This window comes from Aspergillus campestris, assembly GCF_002847485.1.
Source record: "Aspergillus campestris IBT 28561 chromosome Unknown P168scaffold_10, whole genome shotgun sequence".
NCBI classification, from domain to species: domain Eukaryota; kingdom Fungi; phylum Ascomycota; class Eurotiomycetes; order Eurotiales; family Aspergillaceae; genus Aspergillus; species Aspergillus campestris.
The window spans coordinates 132,375-147,046 of NW_020194345.1; the positions used below are offsets into that span (position 1 = coordinate 132,375).

Below are 14,672 nucleotides of genomic sequence, written 5' to 3' on the forward strand. Positions count from 1 at the left end.
TCATGAACGACTGACTAGCCATCTTCTAATCGACCGTACCGTACGGAGTATAGGTTTCTCCAAGGCCCATGAATACTCTGGTTTATTTTACGGCGAAGCTTGTCGACTCGTCCATACTGATACCACCGTCGTTGTTATCAGGCTGTCAACTGTCTCCACCTTCAAACAGTATCCAGTCACCATTCGGACAACTTTCATTTCTATCAAGGCCACCACGGACAAGGACCGAGATGCTCAGTGTGGTGGGGCTCTGCGAGTACGACCGTGCTGCGCCTCCACAGGCCCTCGCATGAAATGGTATTAAATTAGACACCTTATATATTACCGTCCCATAGACAAAACTCTTGCCTACGGACGTTATTGCAGGCTAATAACTAGATTAACTGGAGCAGACGAGGAGTCTACTTGGTTTGAGTTATTTACCCTGTGTGACACCAATACTGGCCCGTGGACGGCCTCTGGTTTCTTTCTGTCTTGTATCGTGTCTGGCATTTCCCCCGGTTTCCCTTCGCCCATGTCTTCGCCGAATGATGTGGCTCGACTGGCCTGGAATGTTTCCAGGCGCCCTGCCACCTCAATAATGGTAAACTGCAGGTGTCTTTCATTCGGACCATTCATATCAAGTGCCATTCACGCTCCTTGCCTCTGCCTCATCCTGGTTGGTTATGTCATTGTATTTTTGCTTTTGGCAATTAATCAGTCCTTGGTATCTGCAGGGTTGACCCCGGTGTGTTTGCATCCAGCCCTGGTATTTCCAGTGGTCTTCTCTAGTCTTTCAGTGGTCTTCCCAGCAGTGGGTCGTCCAGCATTATCATCCCGAGGAATTCCTCGAATCACAGAAACACCACCAGATCCCCAGTGAATTGTTCACCTTCCCTGATTGCTCGATTCGTTTTGGGATATGACCCGAAGAATGCCACGCAACAAGTGTGGCTGCACCGAGGATCGCCGCGGGACCAGTCAATTTGCTTTTCCCGGGCCCTCGTCACGGCATCATTCCACCGACGAAGGGAGGCCCTGCGCAGGCGGCCTAGCGAGGTAATGAATCTGATTCGAGGATCAAACTGGCCTCAGCCTTATGCTAGGTCGTCGGTATATGAATCTCGGGCTGGGCGCACTGGTCAGGTGTTCCAGTCGGGCAAAGGGCGAAGATCGATTGAGGGGATGGAATCGGTTTACAGGGTTGATAACTACAGCCGCATTCTATTACGACTTGACTTGAACGCCTGACGAGTGACGCCTGACGAGTGACAACCCAAGTTATGACTATTGTGGAGCAGGCTGGACAAGGCTGGACATGGGTGACGGACTACTCCGTAATTTCATGGATGTTGCCCATGTTCCTTTTTCCTCATTGGGCTACATGATACATACATACATGGGCAGAGCAAAGAGACAGGTAGAAAGACAGAAGATAGACAGACAAGGTAGGTGAGGTGGATGGACGGACCTAAGCAGGGCAATAAACATTTCCTCGCGGCTGGACCGGGAAACACGATCTACAATGACCATGATTCGAACGCCCGACGTTAAAAACCGGACTGAATTAGGCAGGGGAATTTAAAAAACAAAACCCCAAACCAAAACAAATCAATCAATACAAAAGAAAAAAAGAAAGAAAAAAAGAAAGAAAAAAAGAAAGAAAAAAAAGAAAGGAAGAAAAGGCGATAATCGGATTTGGCACGGGCTCGTGTCGGGGAGAGACTCCAAGCAGGCTCCAGGCAGCTGCAGTAGCGTCCACGTCCGCGTCCGCGTCCAAGCTGGCAGGCATGATTCGGTCCAGCCGGGATAAGTGGATTGATTGATTGACTTTAAGGATTCAACGCGGCTCAAACAGACAAGCCAATGGAAGGGGTTCCCATGTGCAGGCAGCAATGCAGCGAGGCGACAGCAGAGACTGTAGCGTCAAGACCGGTGAAATCCGATGGGTTGTTCTTCAGCTCTGTTCTTTTTGGGGTTTGGATCATGTGTTTTTCTTTCTTTCGTTCTTGTTTTTGTTTAAACTGGATACATACATAGTATTCTCTAGAGGGTAGGGATAGAGTATAGTACTTAGTAGTAAATTTAATTAGAGCTGTATGAAACCACCTCTAACCCTACACACCTATATAACTAACCACCTATTGAAACCTCTTGAAACAGTGAATATCGTGAAGATTACGCGGAGCCCCTTCATTCTAGACCGGTCTAGTCCGTCCGTCCCTTGCCTTGCTCTCTCTATCCTTTAAGGTTCTCTCTCTCACCCACGTGTTCAATGTGTCTATCTGGATAGATAGATGGATAGATATATTGAATATCATCTGCATACGTAAGATAAGTAAGGTAGGTAGGTAGGTAGGTAGGTAGTATTTACCAGACAGTACCGGACACTGTATTCCCTGCGCACACTGCATGATAGGGTGATGTGCACGGTTCTCGATAACCAGATCAGACCCAGTAGAGTGGATGGGATCAGATCAGATCGATCCTTGGGCATGGATGGGAGGGAGGGAGGGAGACCAAGCGGAGGATGTGCGGGATTTCCTGTCTTGCTTTATTATTGTTATTTATTATTAAATTGGTTGGCGTAGACTTGTTCCTTGTTTATCTTTCTTTTCGAAATATCGAGACGATGTCAAGGTGAAATCCAGAATCAAGGAGGTATACTACTATACTAACTACACTATAATAACTATGATATGATATGGTATGATATCCAACAACAACAAAACCCAAATACCTAATTCAAAAAGTCAAGAGAAAGAAAAATCAACGATGAAACACACTAAACAGAGTAAAATAATCAATTTATCAAATAAGTAAATAAACGGAATGAAAGAAACTATAAACTTCTTTGTTCTCCAGTGCTCCTGTACCAATCTGGTGGTAACCGTAGTACGTACCACTACCATCCCACTAAGACGGGCCTTCCGACGGTACTGTGTTTTGTTGGAGAGGGTGGGATGGGATTAGAGATATTATGTTATATTAATTATAAATTGATTGATTGACTGGTGACACAGCTGGATGGATAGAGTGAATGAGTAGGAGAGGAGTGGGGTGGAGATATAGAGAGAGATCCGTTATTTAGGAATATCTACATACTTCTGTACCTATAGTAGGAATGGATCAGTTCTAATAGTCAATTGACTACCTAACATCTATTTCATTCATTCTCCTCATTCATTCAAGACACCAGTCAAGCCAATTTCTTTTTCTTTCTGTTTCATTGATCATATCTCTCCTCTCCTTGAGAAACCTTAGGGGAACGACCCAAACTATGCCACTACATACATTCCTGTCCGATTATGCACCTCCTCCTTGGGCCCCTCTCTACACCATCCTATCTAGTCTGCGACGGGGCCTCAATTACTTAATCTTAAGAGTTCACAGGAAGAAGGCAGAATGAAACGGTTCTGTACGCCAATAGACGTAATTCAACTCAACTCAACTCAACTCAAGGACGCCTTGATGCAGGTGAAACATGCGGACGTAAACACAAAGAAAGGAGGAAATAAATACGTGAATTGAAGCGGACATTGGTGGTAGGCGGGGGGACGGTGGAAGGAGAAAGAGGGCAGATGGAGCTGGAAGTGGTTCCGTACAAAGAGTAAAACTGTTTCGTCGCCTTCTTTTTACCCCTTCGAGGAACATGTCTCTTGTGCGGGATGTCTTCCCTCTCTATATGAACAGGCCATTACCTCATATCAACGAAATGAAATAAACAAGAAAAGAAGAGAGAAATGAGAAATGAAAGAAACAGAAAGAAATTGAGATAATGATAATAATAATGGCTCTACAGCCCCTCTCCTCCGTTGACGCCCGGGTTCGTGTTATAGCGTCGTCGTCGCATGGGTGCCTTCTTCCGTCGGGCGATCGCCGCATTCTGCGCAGCGCCGGCTCCCATGTCCATATCGCCTTCTCGGTCGGCAAGCGGATGCTGCGATTCATATCGAGTCATCTCGTCCAGTTCGCGAATCTCCACCGGTTTCATCCGCAGCCACTTCATGCGCGGACCGGACCGGGACCGATCAGAAACCTTGAAGCCATAGATCTTCGGCTCGTAGACCCGGCCGGGTCCAAGCCCCGCTGCAAAGCTGGCCGTCCGCACCCCGTTGATCTCCGTCGGTTGAGGCTCCCGCGGGGTGCCCGCCGGCGAAGCGCGCACGGGAGACAACGGGTTATCCACAGGGCGAGGCGCAACATCCAGGTCTGGGAAGGTCATGAAGAACAGACACCCGAACGTAGTCCCGAAGAAGGCCCCGTCCACCGAATGGAACCGACTGTTCGGGGGCGTGTAGATATCCTGGCAGCTCGGGCAGTAAAGCTTCACGGTCTGCTGGCCGGGGGTGTCGGACAATCCTACAGGCACGGGCCGGCTCCCGTTGCAGTAGACGCGAGGGCAGCTGCCGAAATGTCCCATTTCGAGCTTCTCCAGCATCTGCTGGATCCCCGGCCGCGACGTGATATACCGCTGGTGGATCAGCCCGTAGAGCAACTCCGCCGAGCTCTCGATTACGCTCAAATCGCTCGCCACCCGTGCGTGTCGCCGTTCGCCGGCCCTGCGGAACGCCGGCCTGTCGTCGCCCAGGATCTCGTCTTCATCCTCCTCTTCCTCCTCTTCCTCTTCGTCTTCGTCCTCCTCCTCCGGCTCTACGTCCAGGATCATCTCCAGGGCCTCCTTGTACATGGGGACCTGCGACTGCAATCCCGTCAGGTTGAAGTCATCCTCAATGAAATCCTCCGACACCTCGGCGAAGAACTCATGGCCCATCATGCCGCAGAACGAGGAGATCCATGACTCCGGCGCACCTTCCGACGAGGACATATCGAACGAATCTGCCGTCGACGACGAGGGCGTTGATTCAGACAGTTGACTCAAATCCAGCCTGTCTAGGCCGTCGGCCAACGCCGAACCTGTCTCTCTCGACACGTTGCCGAGCTAGAAAATGAAAACCGCCTCGGCAAGTCTGGACCCGCGATAGTCCGAAGAGCTACTTGCACCTGGTACAAGCTCCGGATAGAGTTACCGCGGTCGGATGGAAGAAGGTTATCGACGGATGGAAAGGAAGTTATCGACGACGTGCTGCTCCAGAATAGGAACCGCGAGTTGGGAAACGGCGAGAGGGAGGTTCAGAGAACCAGAACGGTCATAGCAAGAAGCCGAAGCGGGGAGTGATTGTGCGATGAGGAAATGTTGACGCGATGGGATTGTAGAATCGTGAATTGTTGTTCCCCACTTGAGTCGCTTCAAGCAAGCATTCAAATATGAGCGATCGGGATGAGGATAATATTGTTTGTCGTCCGATTTCCTGCAACTAACAACTTTTCTTTTTTTTTTCCGTTCTGTCCTTTCAGGGACCAGAAACTCCAAACAGTGGTGCGGTCGGATAGATCGACGGGAGTCGAGGGGTCTCCGAAATTAGGTTCGTGGGGCGGTGGGAAAAGTGAGTGGCAGACAGGCGATAATAATCTGCCTAGTGGCGGTCGCAGAAACGAAAGGTGAGTGGACTGTGGGAGAAAGAGGGGGTAACAATCGGAATGTGGATGTGCCAAGCACCGTGTCGGATGTCAATTCTGGATTAAGATAGGAGGGACATTGCAGGAGATGAGAGAGAGAATGGAAAAGTAAGGAGGGAGAGAGTAGAGATAAGAAAGAGATGGAGAGAATGAGAGAGGAGAGAGAGAGGGAGAGTGAAGAGACAAGAAAGTTGGCGAGAAACAGTCCGGCTTCAGGCAGTAAGGCAGCAATGTCCGATATGGTCACGTGGTCATACACAGATCGACATCGTCGTTCCCTGGTCATGATACTGGCATGCCATACACGGTAGAGGTACGATTGAGATGAACTGCTCAATTTTGATGCTTTCTGCTTGGAAGAAAAAATGTGCGTTGAACGACGAAGGATCATGGAGCCCGGGTATCTCACCACCATCAATGCGATATACTTATAGGACAAACAAAAAACCACCCTCAGACATACATATGCGATAGACTCCCACACCAAATTAAATGCTCAAAACAGATCGCGAATCACCCGAGACAGCTCCCCCTCATCCCCCAAGACCCCCGAAAGCCCCTCCCCCGTGTTGTGGATCTCACTGCTGTGGCCGACGAACCCGTTCATGCCATCGGACGCCGTATTGGGAGCAATCAGATTGCCAAAGCCCCCGACGGCCTCAAACAGATTGGTGAGCTCGTGGCTCATCTGTAGCCCATTCAAAGGGCTATTCCCCAGTTCACCGGCCCCATCCATGGGCCCATACATGGACAGGTCCTCGATGGAGTGACCAGCCAGGCCCGCCATTGCAACCGCCGCGGTGGAATGCGGGTCGTTGGTGTCTGATCCGAACGGCCGAACCAGAACACCCAATCCCTCGCCAATCTTCCGGAGGCCTTTGATGGTCTTCCATAGTCGTTTGGACACGTATGATTTGGTACTGAATCCGTTGACCAAGTCGAGCGCCATGTAGAACTCGTCCCGGACCTGGCGGTTGAACTCCACAGGTGCGTGGCACACGGCCAGGAAAAGAACGGCGAGAGCGGCCACGAGGAAGTAGTTGAACGTGATCTGTTGCGTCCGGTAGATGTCGGACGTCTGATTCAACCGGGTGAGGACTCGGACCGTGTCCTTGGCGACGTCGACAACGGTCTGAGCATGCCCCTTGTCCTCCGCGATGCTGGCGGCCGAGTGCAGGACCGGGCGGTAAATAAGAATCCGGAGTTGGTTCATGCGCAGATACAAGAGTACTCGTAGTCGTCGGATCCCCCGACTAGCTGTCTCCGTATGCTTGGGCGACTCGACCGGATAGAACTTCAGCGCATCAGGAACCTGTTTGTACCATTGAAGAATCTGGTAGTCCAGATACCCGATTTCATCTCGGCGAATATCGGTGGTGCCCTCCGAGCCAAGACCGGAATACCAGATCTTGGAGCTGATGCGGTTGTACGAAACCATGCTCCTTAGATACGGCACCGATGGATCCTACACAGCGGTTAGCAACCCGTGCTAAGCGCACGTAGCATACGTGTCTCTCCCATGATACTTACCGGCTCTGGAAGGTTTGGATCTATATCCTCGTCCTGGATGACAAACGGGAGCCCCGTACCGAGGCTCCACCGCCGGTCCAGACTGTAGATTGCCCAGAATATCTTGACAATCTCGGGCCACTGTTCCTCAGGAAAAGACTTAACCAGCGCGTCACGCCGATGCAGACCGAGTTCGAGGCACATCCGCGCGGCGAGACCAATGACGCGATATGCCATGGCATCGTCGTCCGTATGGAAGTGATACGTTGCCTGTTACAGTGTCAATCGCAACTCGTAGTTTAAAGAGCGGCTAACATACCACCATGCCAAACAGCTGGATGGTCTTGATATCCAGTGGACCCCACAGCTTGGACTCGATGACGGGCTTCACGCTCAAGAATAGACGCTGACCCAGCTCGCTCTGACCACCTCCCTCAACGACCAGCGTTGTCGCGAGGATCATCTTGAGCAGGTTAGTTGCGTCGTCCTGAAGGCCATCTGACCCGAGCATCCCCCGTTTGGTGAATCCTGTCCGCGTGGCTGCTTCCATGAACGTGTACAGTAAAGAGGCTTGCTGGGTCACCTTCTCGATCTCGGCCAGCGGATACATAATGCCGATCTCTTCTTCATAGATGCGACAGAGTCGGAGCGCTTCGTCGCGTTTGATGGCCCAGATGGGATCCTTGGTGGGATGGATTGGAGGGATAAAGGAAGTCATCGGAGGAGGCGAGGCAGCGGGCGTGCCATGTGCCGTGGTCAAATCATCCGCGATGACTTCATCTGCAGGCGCGATGCCCATGTTCTGAAGACTCGACCGGGCTACATCGAAGTTGAAAGCAGAGCTCGTGGGGCCATGGAATCGAGGATGTCGGGCACGCGGTCTGGCTAGCCCCGTATGACTATGCATCGGGGTGAACACGGAGTGAGAGCCATCATGCGAAAATCCGTCTAGATTGGGAGAGTCGACTGAAGATCGCTGAGTGCGAAGATCATTCAGATTCGTGAAGAGGCTGTTGACTTGATCTTGAAGGGTGTTGATCTGGGCCTTCATGGACCGAAACTCGCTGTTGGCAAGGATCTTCCGTTAGTGGCTGCAGAAAGTGCGGAATCACCCACACTGTCGGGGAGTGGGCAAAAAGAGGACCAAACTAGACATACTCGGATTCCTTAAAGTTGTTGTTACAGCAATTCGGGGCATATCGACCTAGACAGATGGGGTGAGCCACAGACAGCCTTGTAACAAGGCCTGGGGTCGGTTCCGCCCCCGACGGCACCACTCACATTCTAGATTGAGGTGCCCACACCGTTGGCAAGGCACCTGGCCATTGCACTTGATCTTGCGACGCTTGCATTCATTACTAGCTCGTAGTTAGCACCGCACAGAACTCCCGCCGGAGCTTTCACGATCCGGGGTCATACCAGGCGATGGAGATGTAGCGATTCCGCTTGGTGCGCGTGTGGGTTCCGTTGGCCTGTTCCGCCTTTCTCTTGGCGCTATCGATGGGAGTGGTGGCGATCTGCTCCCCTGAACCCGCCTGGGACGAAGTAGCATCCAGCTGAGGCGACTCTGAGGCCATGCCGGGGACTTAGACGGGTGGGATGCTTCGTTGTTTGGAGGGAAGTTGAGCAGCAACGAGTGCGGAGAGATTCCTTCTCATTGTCTCAGCCAAAAAGCCGCGCGGGGTTTTCCGTTTTCCCCGGACTTGGCCCGCACCCAATCACGATTGCCCAATTATATCAATTTATTCCAGTATAAATAGGGTCAATATGATATTTTGGCAATGTAATTGTGAGCGAGTAGCAGAGGGTCTAAAATGAACTAAGTAGGAGAGGAACTGGGTTCAGGAATTCCAATAGTGTTGTTGTGCTTCAGTCGGAATATCCAGGTTGTACAGTCATGCCCAGCATGGACAACACGCCCAAGTGTAACATTAACAATGGTCAGATCTTTCATATCAAGATACCTTACTAAACAGGTTCTACAGCAGGCAGATTGATTGATTTGTAAATGGAGCATTGAGGCACCAACAGGAATCTCGGATGCCGGAAGTGGAGATTCCCCGATGATCTCCAGACCCTCTGTGGAATCACTTCACTTTCACTTACCATCTCCTCCAGGCAGTTGCTCATGGCATAAATACTAATTACCCAACCACTAATTTTCCGCAGCAATAGAATATAATCGGTTTCTGGATGAAGCGCCCACAATGCCTGTCCCACAATAACCCATGGGTTTGCTTCCAGCGCTACCCCGTGGCTATCCGATTCATGACGAGCAGCCCCATCCAACAACCACCTAAATCCAGATTCAGCACCAAATCCCACCTCCACTCCTACCATCCCCTCCAAATCCTTGAAGATGCGAGCGTCGCGCGTTTCCGCGAACAATCCTTCACCCCAGAGCTCCCCACCATCCTCCCACGAGCGCACTTTCAGAACCTCCCAGCCTTCGAGCGCTGGTTCCATCCAAACACCTCCCGGCTGAACACGACCTATCTAGAACAACACGGCGCAGACGCATTCGTGCCGCTAGAACTCACACAACCGCCCACACAATCCGATGCTGCCTCCGAACCCAGCTTCCGGCACTTCCACGCGCCCCTAAGCCTCTTCCTCCAATGGATCCGCGCCGCAGAAACCGAACCACAAGCGTCGCAGCTCTACCTCGCTCAATGCCAGCTTCTCGATCTACCTGCCGTCTTGCGCGACGACTTCCCGACCCCTGAGCTGGTAGCCCAGGCGGGGAGGGGCGACGTGTACGATACGAACGTGTGGATCGGATACCCGCCTACGTATACGCCTCTCCACCGCGATCCGAATCCCAATCTGTTTGTGCAGCTTGCTGGGCAGAAGGTGGTGCGGTTGTTGGCGCCTGATGATGGACAGGCTGTGTTTGCGTCTGTTAGGAGGCAGCTGGGACAGCGTGCGGACCGGGGGGCGGCTGCTTTTAGAGGCGAGGAGATGATGCAGGGCCGGGAGAGGGCTTTGTTGGAACGGGCTGTCTGGGGAGATGATGGGGATGCTTCTCTGCCGGCTCATGGGTATGAGGCGCGTTTGGACGCTGGGGATGGCTTGTTTATTCCTAGTGGCTGGTGGCATAGTATCAAGGGTGTTGGGGAGGGTGTGACTGCTTCGGTAAGTACTTATCGATTGCCTCTGGTTCCATTTTGGAGGAGGGGAATGAAGGACTGCTAACATGGTTACAGGTCAATTGGTGGTTCCGGTAGTTCGACAAATAATCTGTAGGAGACTATTGTATAGTAGATATAAATATATATAATTAAAACAGAATCTTTATCTATAATCATCAACCATGCTATCAACGAAAGTACTCGTAAAGTCAACTCTGAGAGTACAAAGTACGAGCCATTAAACTACTGATTGTTCTGGAAGCATCCTGGGCCGCTCCACCACAGCACTACGGCGCATCTTTCAACCACCAAACCTCCACCCACTCACCCAGCACTCTCATTCCAAACCCATCCTCTAACCATCCTCCAAAAACCCAGAAAGATTTAAAAAGAAAAGAAATCAATGCCTCACCACCGCGCAACCCTCCTTCCCATCCTCCTCAGTCCCCTCCTCTCGGCCCCAGTCCACGCCGCATCCCACTCCGCCGTTCTCCACGCCATTCAACCCAGCGCAGCTTTCCTCTCGTCCTCATCGTCATCACTACCAACCCGACCCGCCCGCTTCTTCTCCCAATCTCCAAACACTCAGCTCTACTCAATCCTCAACGCGCAGTGTCCCGCACCATTCTCCACCCCCAATCACCACACCCACCCAACACCAACACCCGCGTACACCAAATCCAGATCCCACTCCACAATGTCCTCAACGCCAGAAACCAACACCACCACCAACAACAAAACCCCAACAGACTCCCAACCCGCCAGCGTAAACTCCGAAGAATACCTCGCTCTCCCCGACGCAAGCTCTACCGCATCCGGCACAGGCACAACCAAGCTCGATATCAGCGAGGGCGGCTCGACCGTGAAGTTGGACCACATGGGCCCGCTGGTCGTTAATCAGGATGGGTCGCTGTCGCGGATTGCGAATTGGGATCAGATGGCGGAGATTGAGAAGAAGAATACGTTGAGGGTGTTGGGGAAGAGGAATAAGGCGCGGTTGGAGGCGTTGAGGAAGAAGGACGGGGAGGGGGAGGGGAATTGATTTTTGGGGAGATTTTATTTATATGTGTATAGGGGAGTATAGGAGGGGGAGGGTTATAGAAGGGCTGATTTATTGCATTTGTTGAGATTATGGATGTTGTGTAATATAGGTATTGCATTTATTGCTGGTTCTACTGGGTAGGAACTGAGAGGAAGAGAAATTATGATAAATAATGCATTGTCTATGCTCATTCGTGTATATTAACAGCACATACTATGTGACATTCTGTAAGAAAACCAAGCATACTAGCCAAAAACAAAATCGAGAAACCTCCCAAAGGGATTCCTACACAAAGGTTAGCCACCCACATTTGCAAACAATGAGAAGAAGGACATACTTAGACGGAACATGCACATAATTCCTCGTATACTCCTCCACTTCCGCAAGCCCCGACACCAGATCGACCTCCTCAGGCTTCCGGACCTCCGTCCGGTGGATAATCTTCCACCCAAAGTAAAGCACCGGGAACACGCCGATCATCGTATACGAGAAGAAGAATGTCGGGATGTCCCAGTTCCCGGGGAGGAAGACCTCGTATCCGCCCACGAAGGCCATCACGCCCGTGCAGACCATGGCGACGTACGCCACGTAGGGCTGGCCTCGGCTCCGGTAGGGGAGGGATTCGCGAGATATGCCTTGGGCCATGCAGGCTTTTCGGAATCGTGTGTAGGTGAAGGTGACGGCCGAGAAGTTGATTAGTTGGGATGCGGTTACCTGTTGTGTTTTATGTTAGGTGGTAATCCTGGGAAGTGAATATTAATTTAAACAATAACGTACCAGATTGACAAACCACTGCAAGACCACCGAGGCGCTGTTGGAAACCTGCAGGAAGGCGAGGAGCGCGATGATGAGGACGACCCCGACACAGTTGATGGGAACACCGGACTTGGTGCACTTTGTAAAGACCCGCGGGGCCTTCCCTTCCAATGCCAGTCCGTAGAGACTGCGACTGGCGCAGTATACGTAGCTGTTGCCTGCGCTGAACGCCGCGCCGAGGACCATGGCGTTGACGATGTGTGGGAGAACGGCGATCTGGAGCCGGTCCATGGCAACCACATAGGGAGACGCGGCCGCACCGGGGAGGTCGGCTTCATAGGCATTCTTCAGCGTCGGGTCATCGTATGGCACGAGGATGCCGATACATAGTGTGCCCAGGACGAAGAAGGTGGTGAGCCGGTAGAACACCCCGTTGAAGGCCCTTGGCAGCTCGCGGCGAGGGTTGACTGTCTCTCCGGCTGCCATGGAGACATAGTCCGGACCGGCGATCGTGAAACTGGCCTGGATCAAACACGCCAGGAAACCGAGCCATCGGCCGAGGTCGCCTGTTTTGTAGTGCTCCTGGAAGGAGCCCGGGTTCTTCCAGTATCGGAACCCGAACCGATCGCCGATTGGGTTGCCTCCCAGCATCACGACGAGGGTGAAGAACATCAGCCCCACACTCAGAAAGACTTTCCCGAGGGCCAGCCAGAACTCTGATTCACCATACCACTGCACGGCGAAGACGTTGAGGAGCCTAGTAGACTAGTTGTTAGAACTGCGCCGGGGGTTTCCAAGGCCGCTGGGGATGCGCCTGTGGAAGGCATGACGCACACGAAAAGTATTAGGATGATGACAATGATGGCCGCCACGGGAACCGCGTCACTCCAATATGTGATGATTATGTTACATGCCGTGATTTCGAACGGTACCATGGCCGCTTCGAAGATGAAGAAGTTGTATCCAGCAGCCACGCCAAACGCATCGTCCACGTATCGGCCGGCAAAACGAATGAAGGGCGACGAAATAGGTAGATACGTGACCATCTCAGCCAGACCTAAAGAACCTGTGGTAAGTACATGCTACACTCGAAAGGCCAGGCAGGCGGATATAGTTGCAGTGGGAATCAATAGTTCGCGGGACCTGGGGAACCAGTGGCGCTCTGGAAATCTGCGGCCGTCGTTGGCGGAACACGGAATTGCTTTGGGAAGAATTGCTGCCGGCGATCATGATGATGGGGGAGGGGGCGCATGGATGGGGTCCAAGGTCTTGGGAGTTAGGGTTTCGTACAAACAGTTATAGCCAAAATGACACAACACCTATAGAGACGAATGTATAAGATTCCGGAGTCCCGAAGGAAGCAGCAATGGGCAAGAACAAGGAAGAAGACAATATGGTAGGTCAGGTGTCTCTTGGTGAGGCGCGACGCCGCCAGCTGGAAGGTTTGGACAGTAGTATTGGTAGACGAGCATGGCGATCCTATATAGCTTGTCGCTTTACGTTGTTCCACCGGAGAGGTATCTCTTCGCATTCAACTTTCCCTTCTGGCAGTGTGGTTTTAATGGCGCGTTAACTTCTTACCCGGCGTCAAGCCTCTATTTCTTTCTTCTCACCCTTTTTTTTTTTTTTTTTTTCTTTTTTGGTTGTCTTCGGTATTGTTGAAAGTCGACCATTCGATATTGCCGGCACCATCATGGAAGACAACAGGAACAGAATAGCAAAAGGCATAGGAGCTTGTACAAAACTCACCAGAGAGAAAATGCAATGAACAGACTACCGGGGCCACCTTCAAGCAGCGTTTGGCCGATTTGTACATACAAGGCCGTGCCCACGGTCCCGCCGATTCCGATCAGCTGAATGTGTCTGGGTTTGAGGGTACGGCGGGTCTGATCATAGGTGGGCTTAGTTGGACCTTCGCCGATGGATTCCTCGCCGTCGTCGACCACAGCTCCCTGTTTAGTGAATCCAAGAGACTTTTCATCCTTGTGCCCGGGTCGATAGACGGCGGGGGGGAAGTCGCCATGGTGGGTAGCCGTGGCGAGGGACGCCTGGGGAGACCCCTCGATATCCGAGGCGGAGTTTGCCATGGCGGGGGAGAACAAGATAGTTATGGCTGGGTTAGACCTTCATAGCATGCAGAGGGCAGGCAATCAGAGGATAACCGGTAGTGGACGAGGCCAGAGAAGTTGCGAAGTGACAGACAGAAAAAAAAAGAAGAAAAAAAAGAGAACAGAAAAAAGACAGAAAAAAACAAGAAAAAGACTCAAGGGGGGCAAAAGAAAAACAAGAAGCTAAGGTAGAAAATGAAAAGCGCTAGATAGAAACGGCAGAAGAAATCTCAATCAGGGCGAGGAAATTGACGCGCTAGCTCAGGTAGGCAAAGAGTGGGATTCGGAGGTTACTGTCCATGTGGAGAGGGAAACCAGGAAATCAGGAAACAATCCTAGGGACGGATCCAGCTCAAGTAGTGGCAGACTGAACAGAGCAAATCATAATGCAGTAAGGATTCTCTCTCAATAGATAAGATCCCCACGATTAGGATCGATGCATGTCAGATGCGAATTAACGGGTCCTATGGCAGCCGTGGTCCCGAGAGCCTTTTTCAGTGATCAATGTGGGCCCCACCAGGGATCAAACAGCCACCAGTGCAGGGTATTATCGGCTTAGTTGTTGATCTGCGTCCATGGGTATAGGCTATGAAATGCGGGATGTTTGGGACTTGGCGATAAGACCGG

The 14,672-nt window shown here is 51.7% G+C and overlaps 6 protein-coding genes across 6 annotated transcripts; 3 read left to right on the forward strand and 3 right to left on the reverse strand.

The window, feature by feature from the left end:
* The first annotated feature begins 404 nt into the window (after positions 1-404).
* Positions 405-952, forward strand: P168DRAFT_36554 (uncharacterized protein). The gene has a single exon (XM_024841903.1). It carries the CDS (start codon positions 515-517, stop codon positions 860-862), a length of 348 nt encoding a protein of 115 aa, XP_024690469.1. The 5' UTR covers positions 405-514; the 3' UTR covers positions 863-952.
* Positions 953-3,775: 2,823 nt separating this feature from the next.
* P168DRAFT_240505 (casein kinase II subunit beta) lies at positions 3,776-4,807 on the reverse strand (the record flags this gene model as incomplete). The annotated part of the gene is made up of 1 exon (XM_024833718.1): positions 3,776-4,807. The coding sequence occupies one exon, from the start codon at positions 4,805-4,807 to the stop codon at positions 3,776-3,778; it is 1,032 nt and encodes a 343-aa protein (XP_024690470.1).
* A 1,021-nt stretch (positions 4,808-5,828) lies between these two features.
* Positions 5,829-8,924, reverse strand: P168DRAFT_306131 (transcription factor domain-containing protein). Its single transcript, XM_024838998.1, has 6 exons — positions 8,428-8,924; positions 8,290-8,366; positions 8,167-8,212; positions 7,328-8,072; positions 7,030-7,278; positions 5,829-6,964 (listed from the first exon to the last, which is right to left on the reverse strand). The coding sequence occupies exons 1-6, from the start codon at positions 8,583-8,585 to the stop codon at positions 5,996-5,998; spliced, it is 2,244 nt and encodes a 747-aa protein (XP_024690471.1). The 5' UTR covers positions 8,586-8,924; the 3' UTR covers positions 5,829-5,995.
* Positions 8,925-9,227: 303 nt separating this feature from the next.
* P168DRAFT_272605 (putative JmjC domain protein) lies at positions 9,228-10,235 on the forward strand (the record flags this gene model as incomplete). The annotated part of the gene is made up of 2 exons (XM_024835327.1): positions 9,228-10,143; positions 10,215-10,235. The coding sequence occupies exons 1-2, from the start codon at positions 9,277-9,279 to the stop codon at positions 10,233-10,235; spliced, it is 888 nt and encodes a 295-aa protein (XP_024690472.1). The 5' UTR covers positions 9,228-9,276.
* Positions 10,236-10,460: 225 nt separating this feature from the next.
* On the forward strand, positions 10,461-11,181 carry P168DRAFT_306132 (uncharacterized protein; the record flags this gene model as incomplete). Its single annotated transcript, XM_024838999.1, has 1 exon — positions 10,461-11,181. The coding sequence occupies exon 1, from the start codon at positions 10,543-10,545 to the stop codon at positions 11,179-11,181; it is 639 nt and encodes a 212-aa protein (XP_024690473.1). The 5' UTR covers positions 10,461-10,542.
* Positions 11,182-11,341: 160 nt separating this feature from the next.
* Positions 11,342-12,994, reverse strand: P168DRAFT_292032 (putative general amino acid permease (Agp2)). The gene is made up of 4 exons (XM_024837514.1): positions 12,772-12,994; positions 11,959-12,694; positions 11,519-11,895; positions 11,342-11,466 (listed from the first exon to the last, which is right to left on the reverse strand). The coding sequence occupies exons 1-4, from the start codon at positions 12,981-12,983 to the stop codon at positions 11,427-11,429; spliced, it is 1,365 nt and encodes a 454-aa protein (XP_024690474.1). The 5' UTR covers positions 12,984-12,994; the 3' UTR covers positions 11,342-11,426.
* Positions 12,995-14,672: the final 1,678 nt, after the last annotated feature.

What these genes read in the sequence shown, in the direction of transcription:
- P168DRAFT_36554 (XM_024841903.1), top strand. Translation starts at nt 515, where the DNA reads ATGTCTTCGCCGAATGATGTGGCTCGACTGGCCTGGAATGTTTCCAGG.
- P168DRAFT_306131 (XM_024838998.1), bottom strand. Translation starts at nt 8,585, where the DNA reads ATGGCCTCAGAGTCGCCTCAGCTGGATGCTACTTCGTCCCAGGCGGGT. An exon ending in CGCTACATCTCCATCGCCTG is followed by an intron (nt 8,367 to 8,427) that starts GTATGACCCCGG and finishes ACTACGAGCTAG; the next exon opens with TAATGAATGCAAGCGTCGCA. An exon ending in TGGGCACCTCAATCTAGAAT is followed by an intron (nt 8,213 to 8,289) that starts GTGAGTGGTGCC and finishes CCATCTGTCTAG; the next exon opens with GTCGATATGCCCCGAATTGC.
- P168DRAFT_292032 (XM_024837514.1), bottom strand. Translation starts at nt 12,983, where the DNA reads ATGGTCACGTATCTACCTATTTCGTCGCCCTTCATTCGTTTTGCCGGC. An exon ending in TGCAGTGGTTTGTCAATCTG is followed by an intron (nt 11,896 to 11,958) that starts GTACGTTATTGT and finishes AAAACACAACAG; the next exon opens with GTAACCGCATCCCAACTAAT. An exon ending in TATGTGCATGTTCCGTCTAA is followed by an intron (nt 11,467 to 11,518) that starts GTATGTCCTTCT and finishes ACCTTTGTGTAG; the next exon opens with GAATCCCTTTGGGAGGTTTC.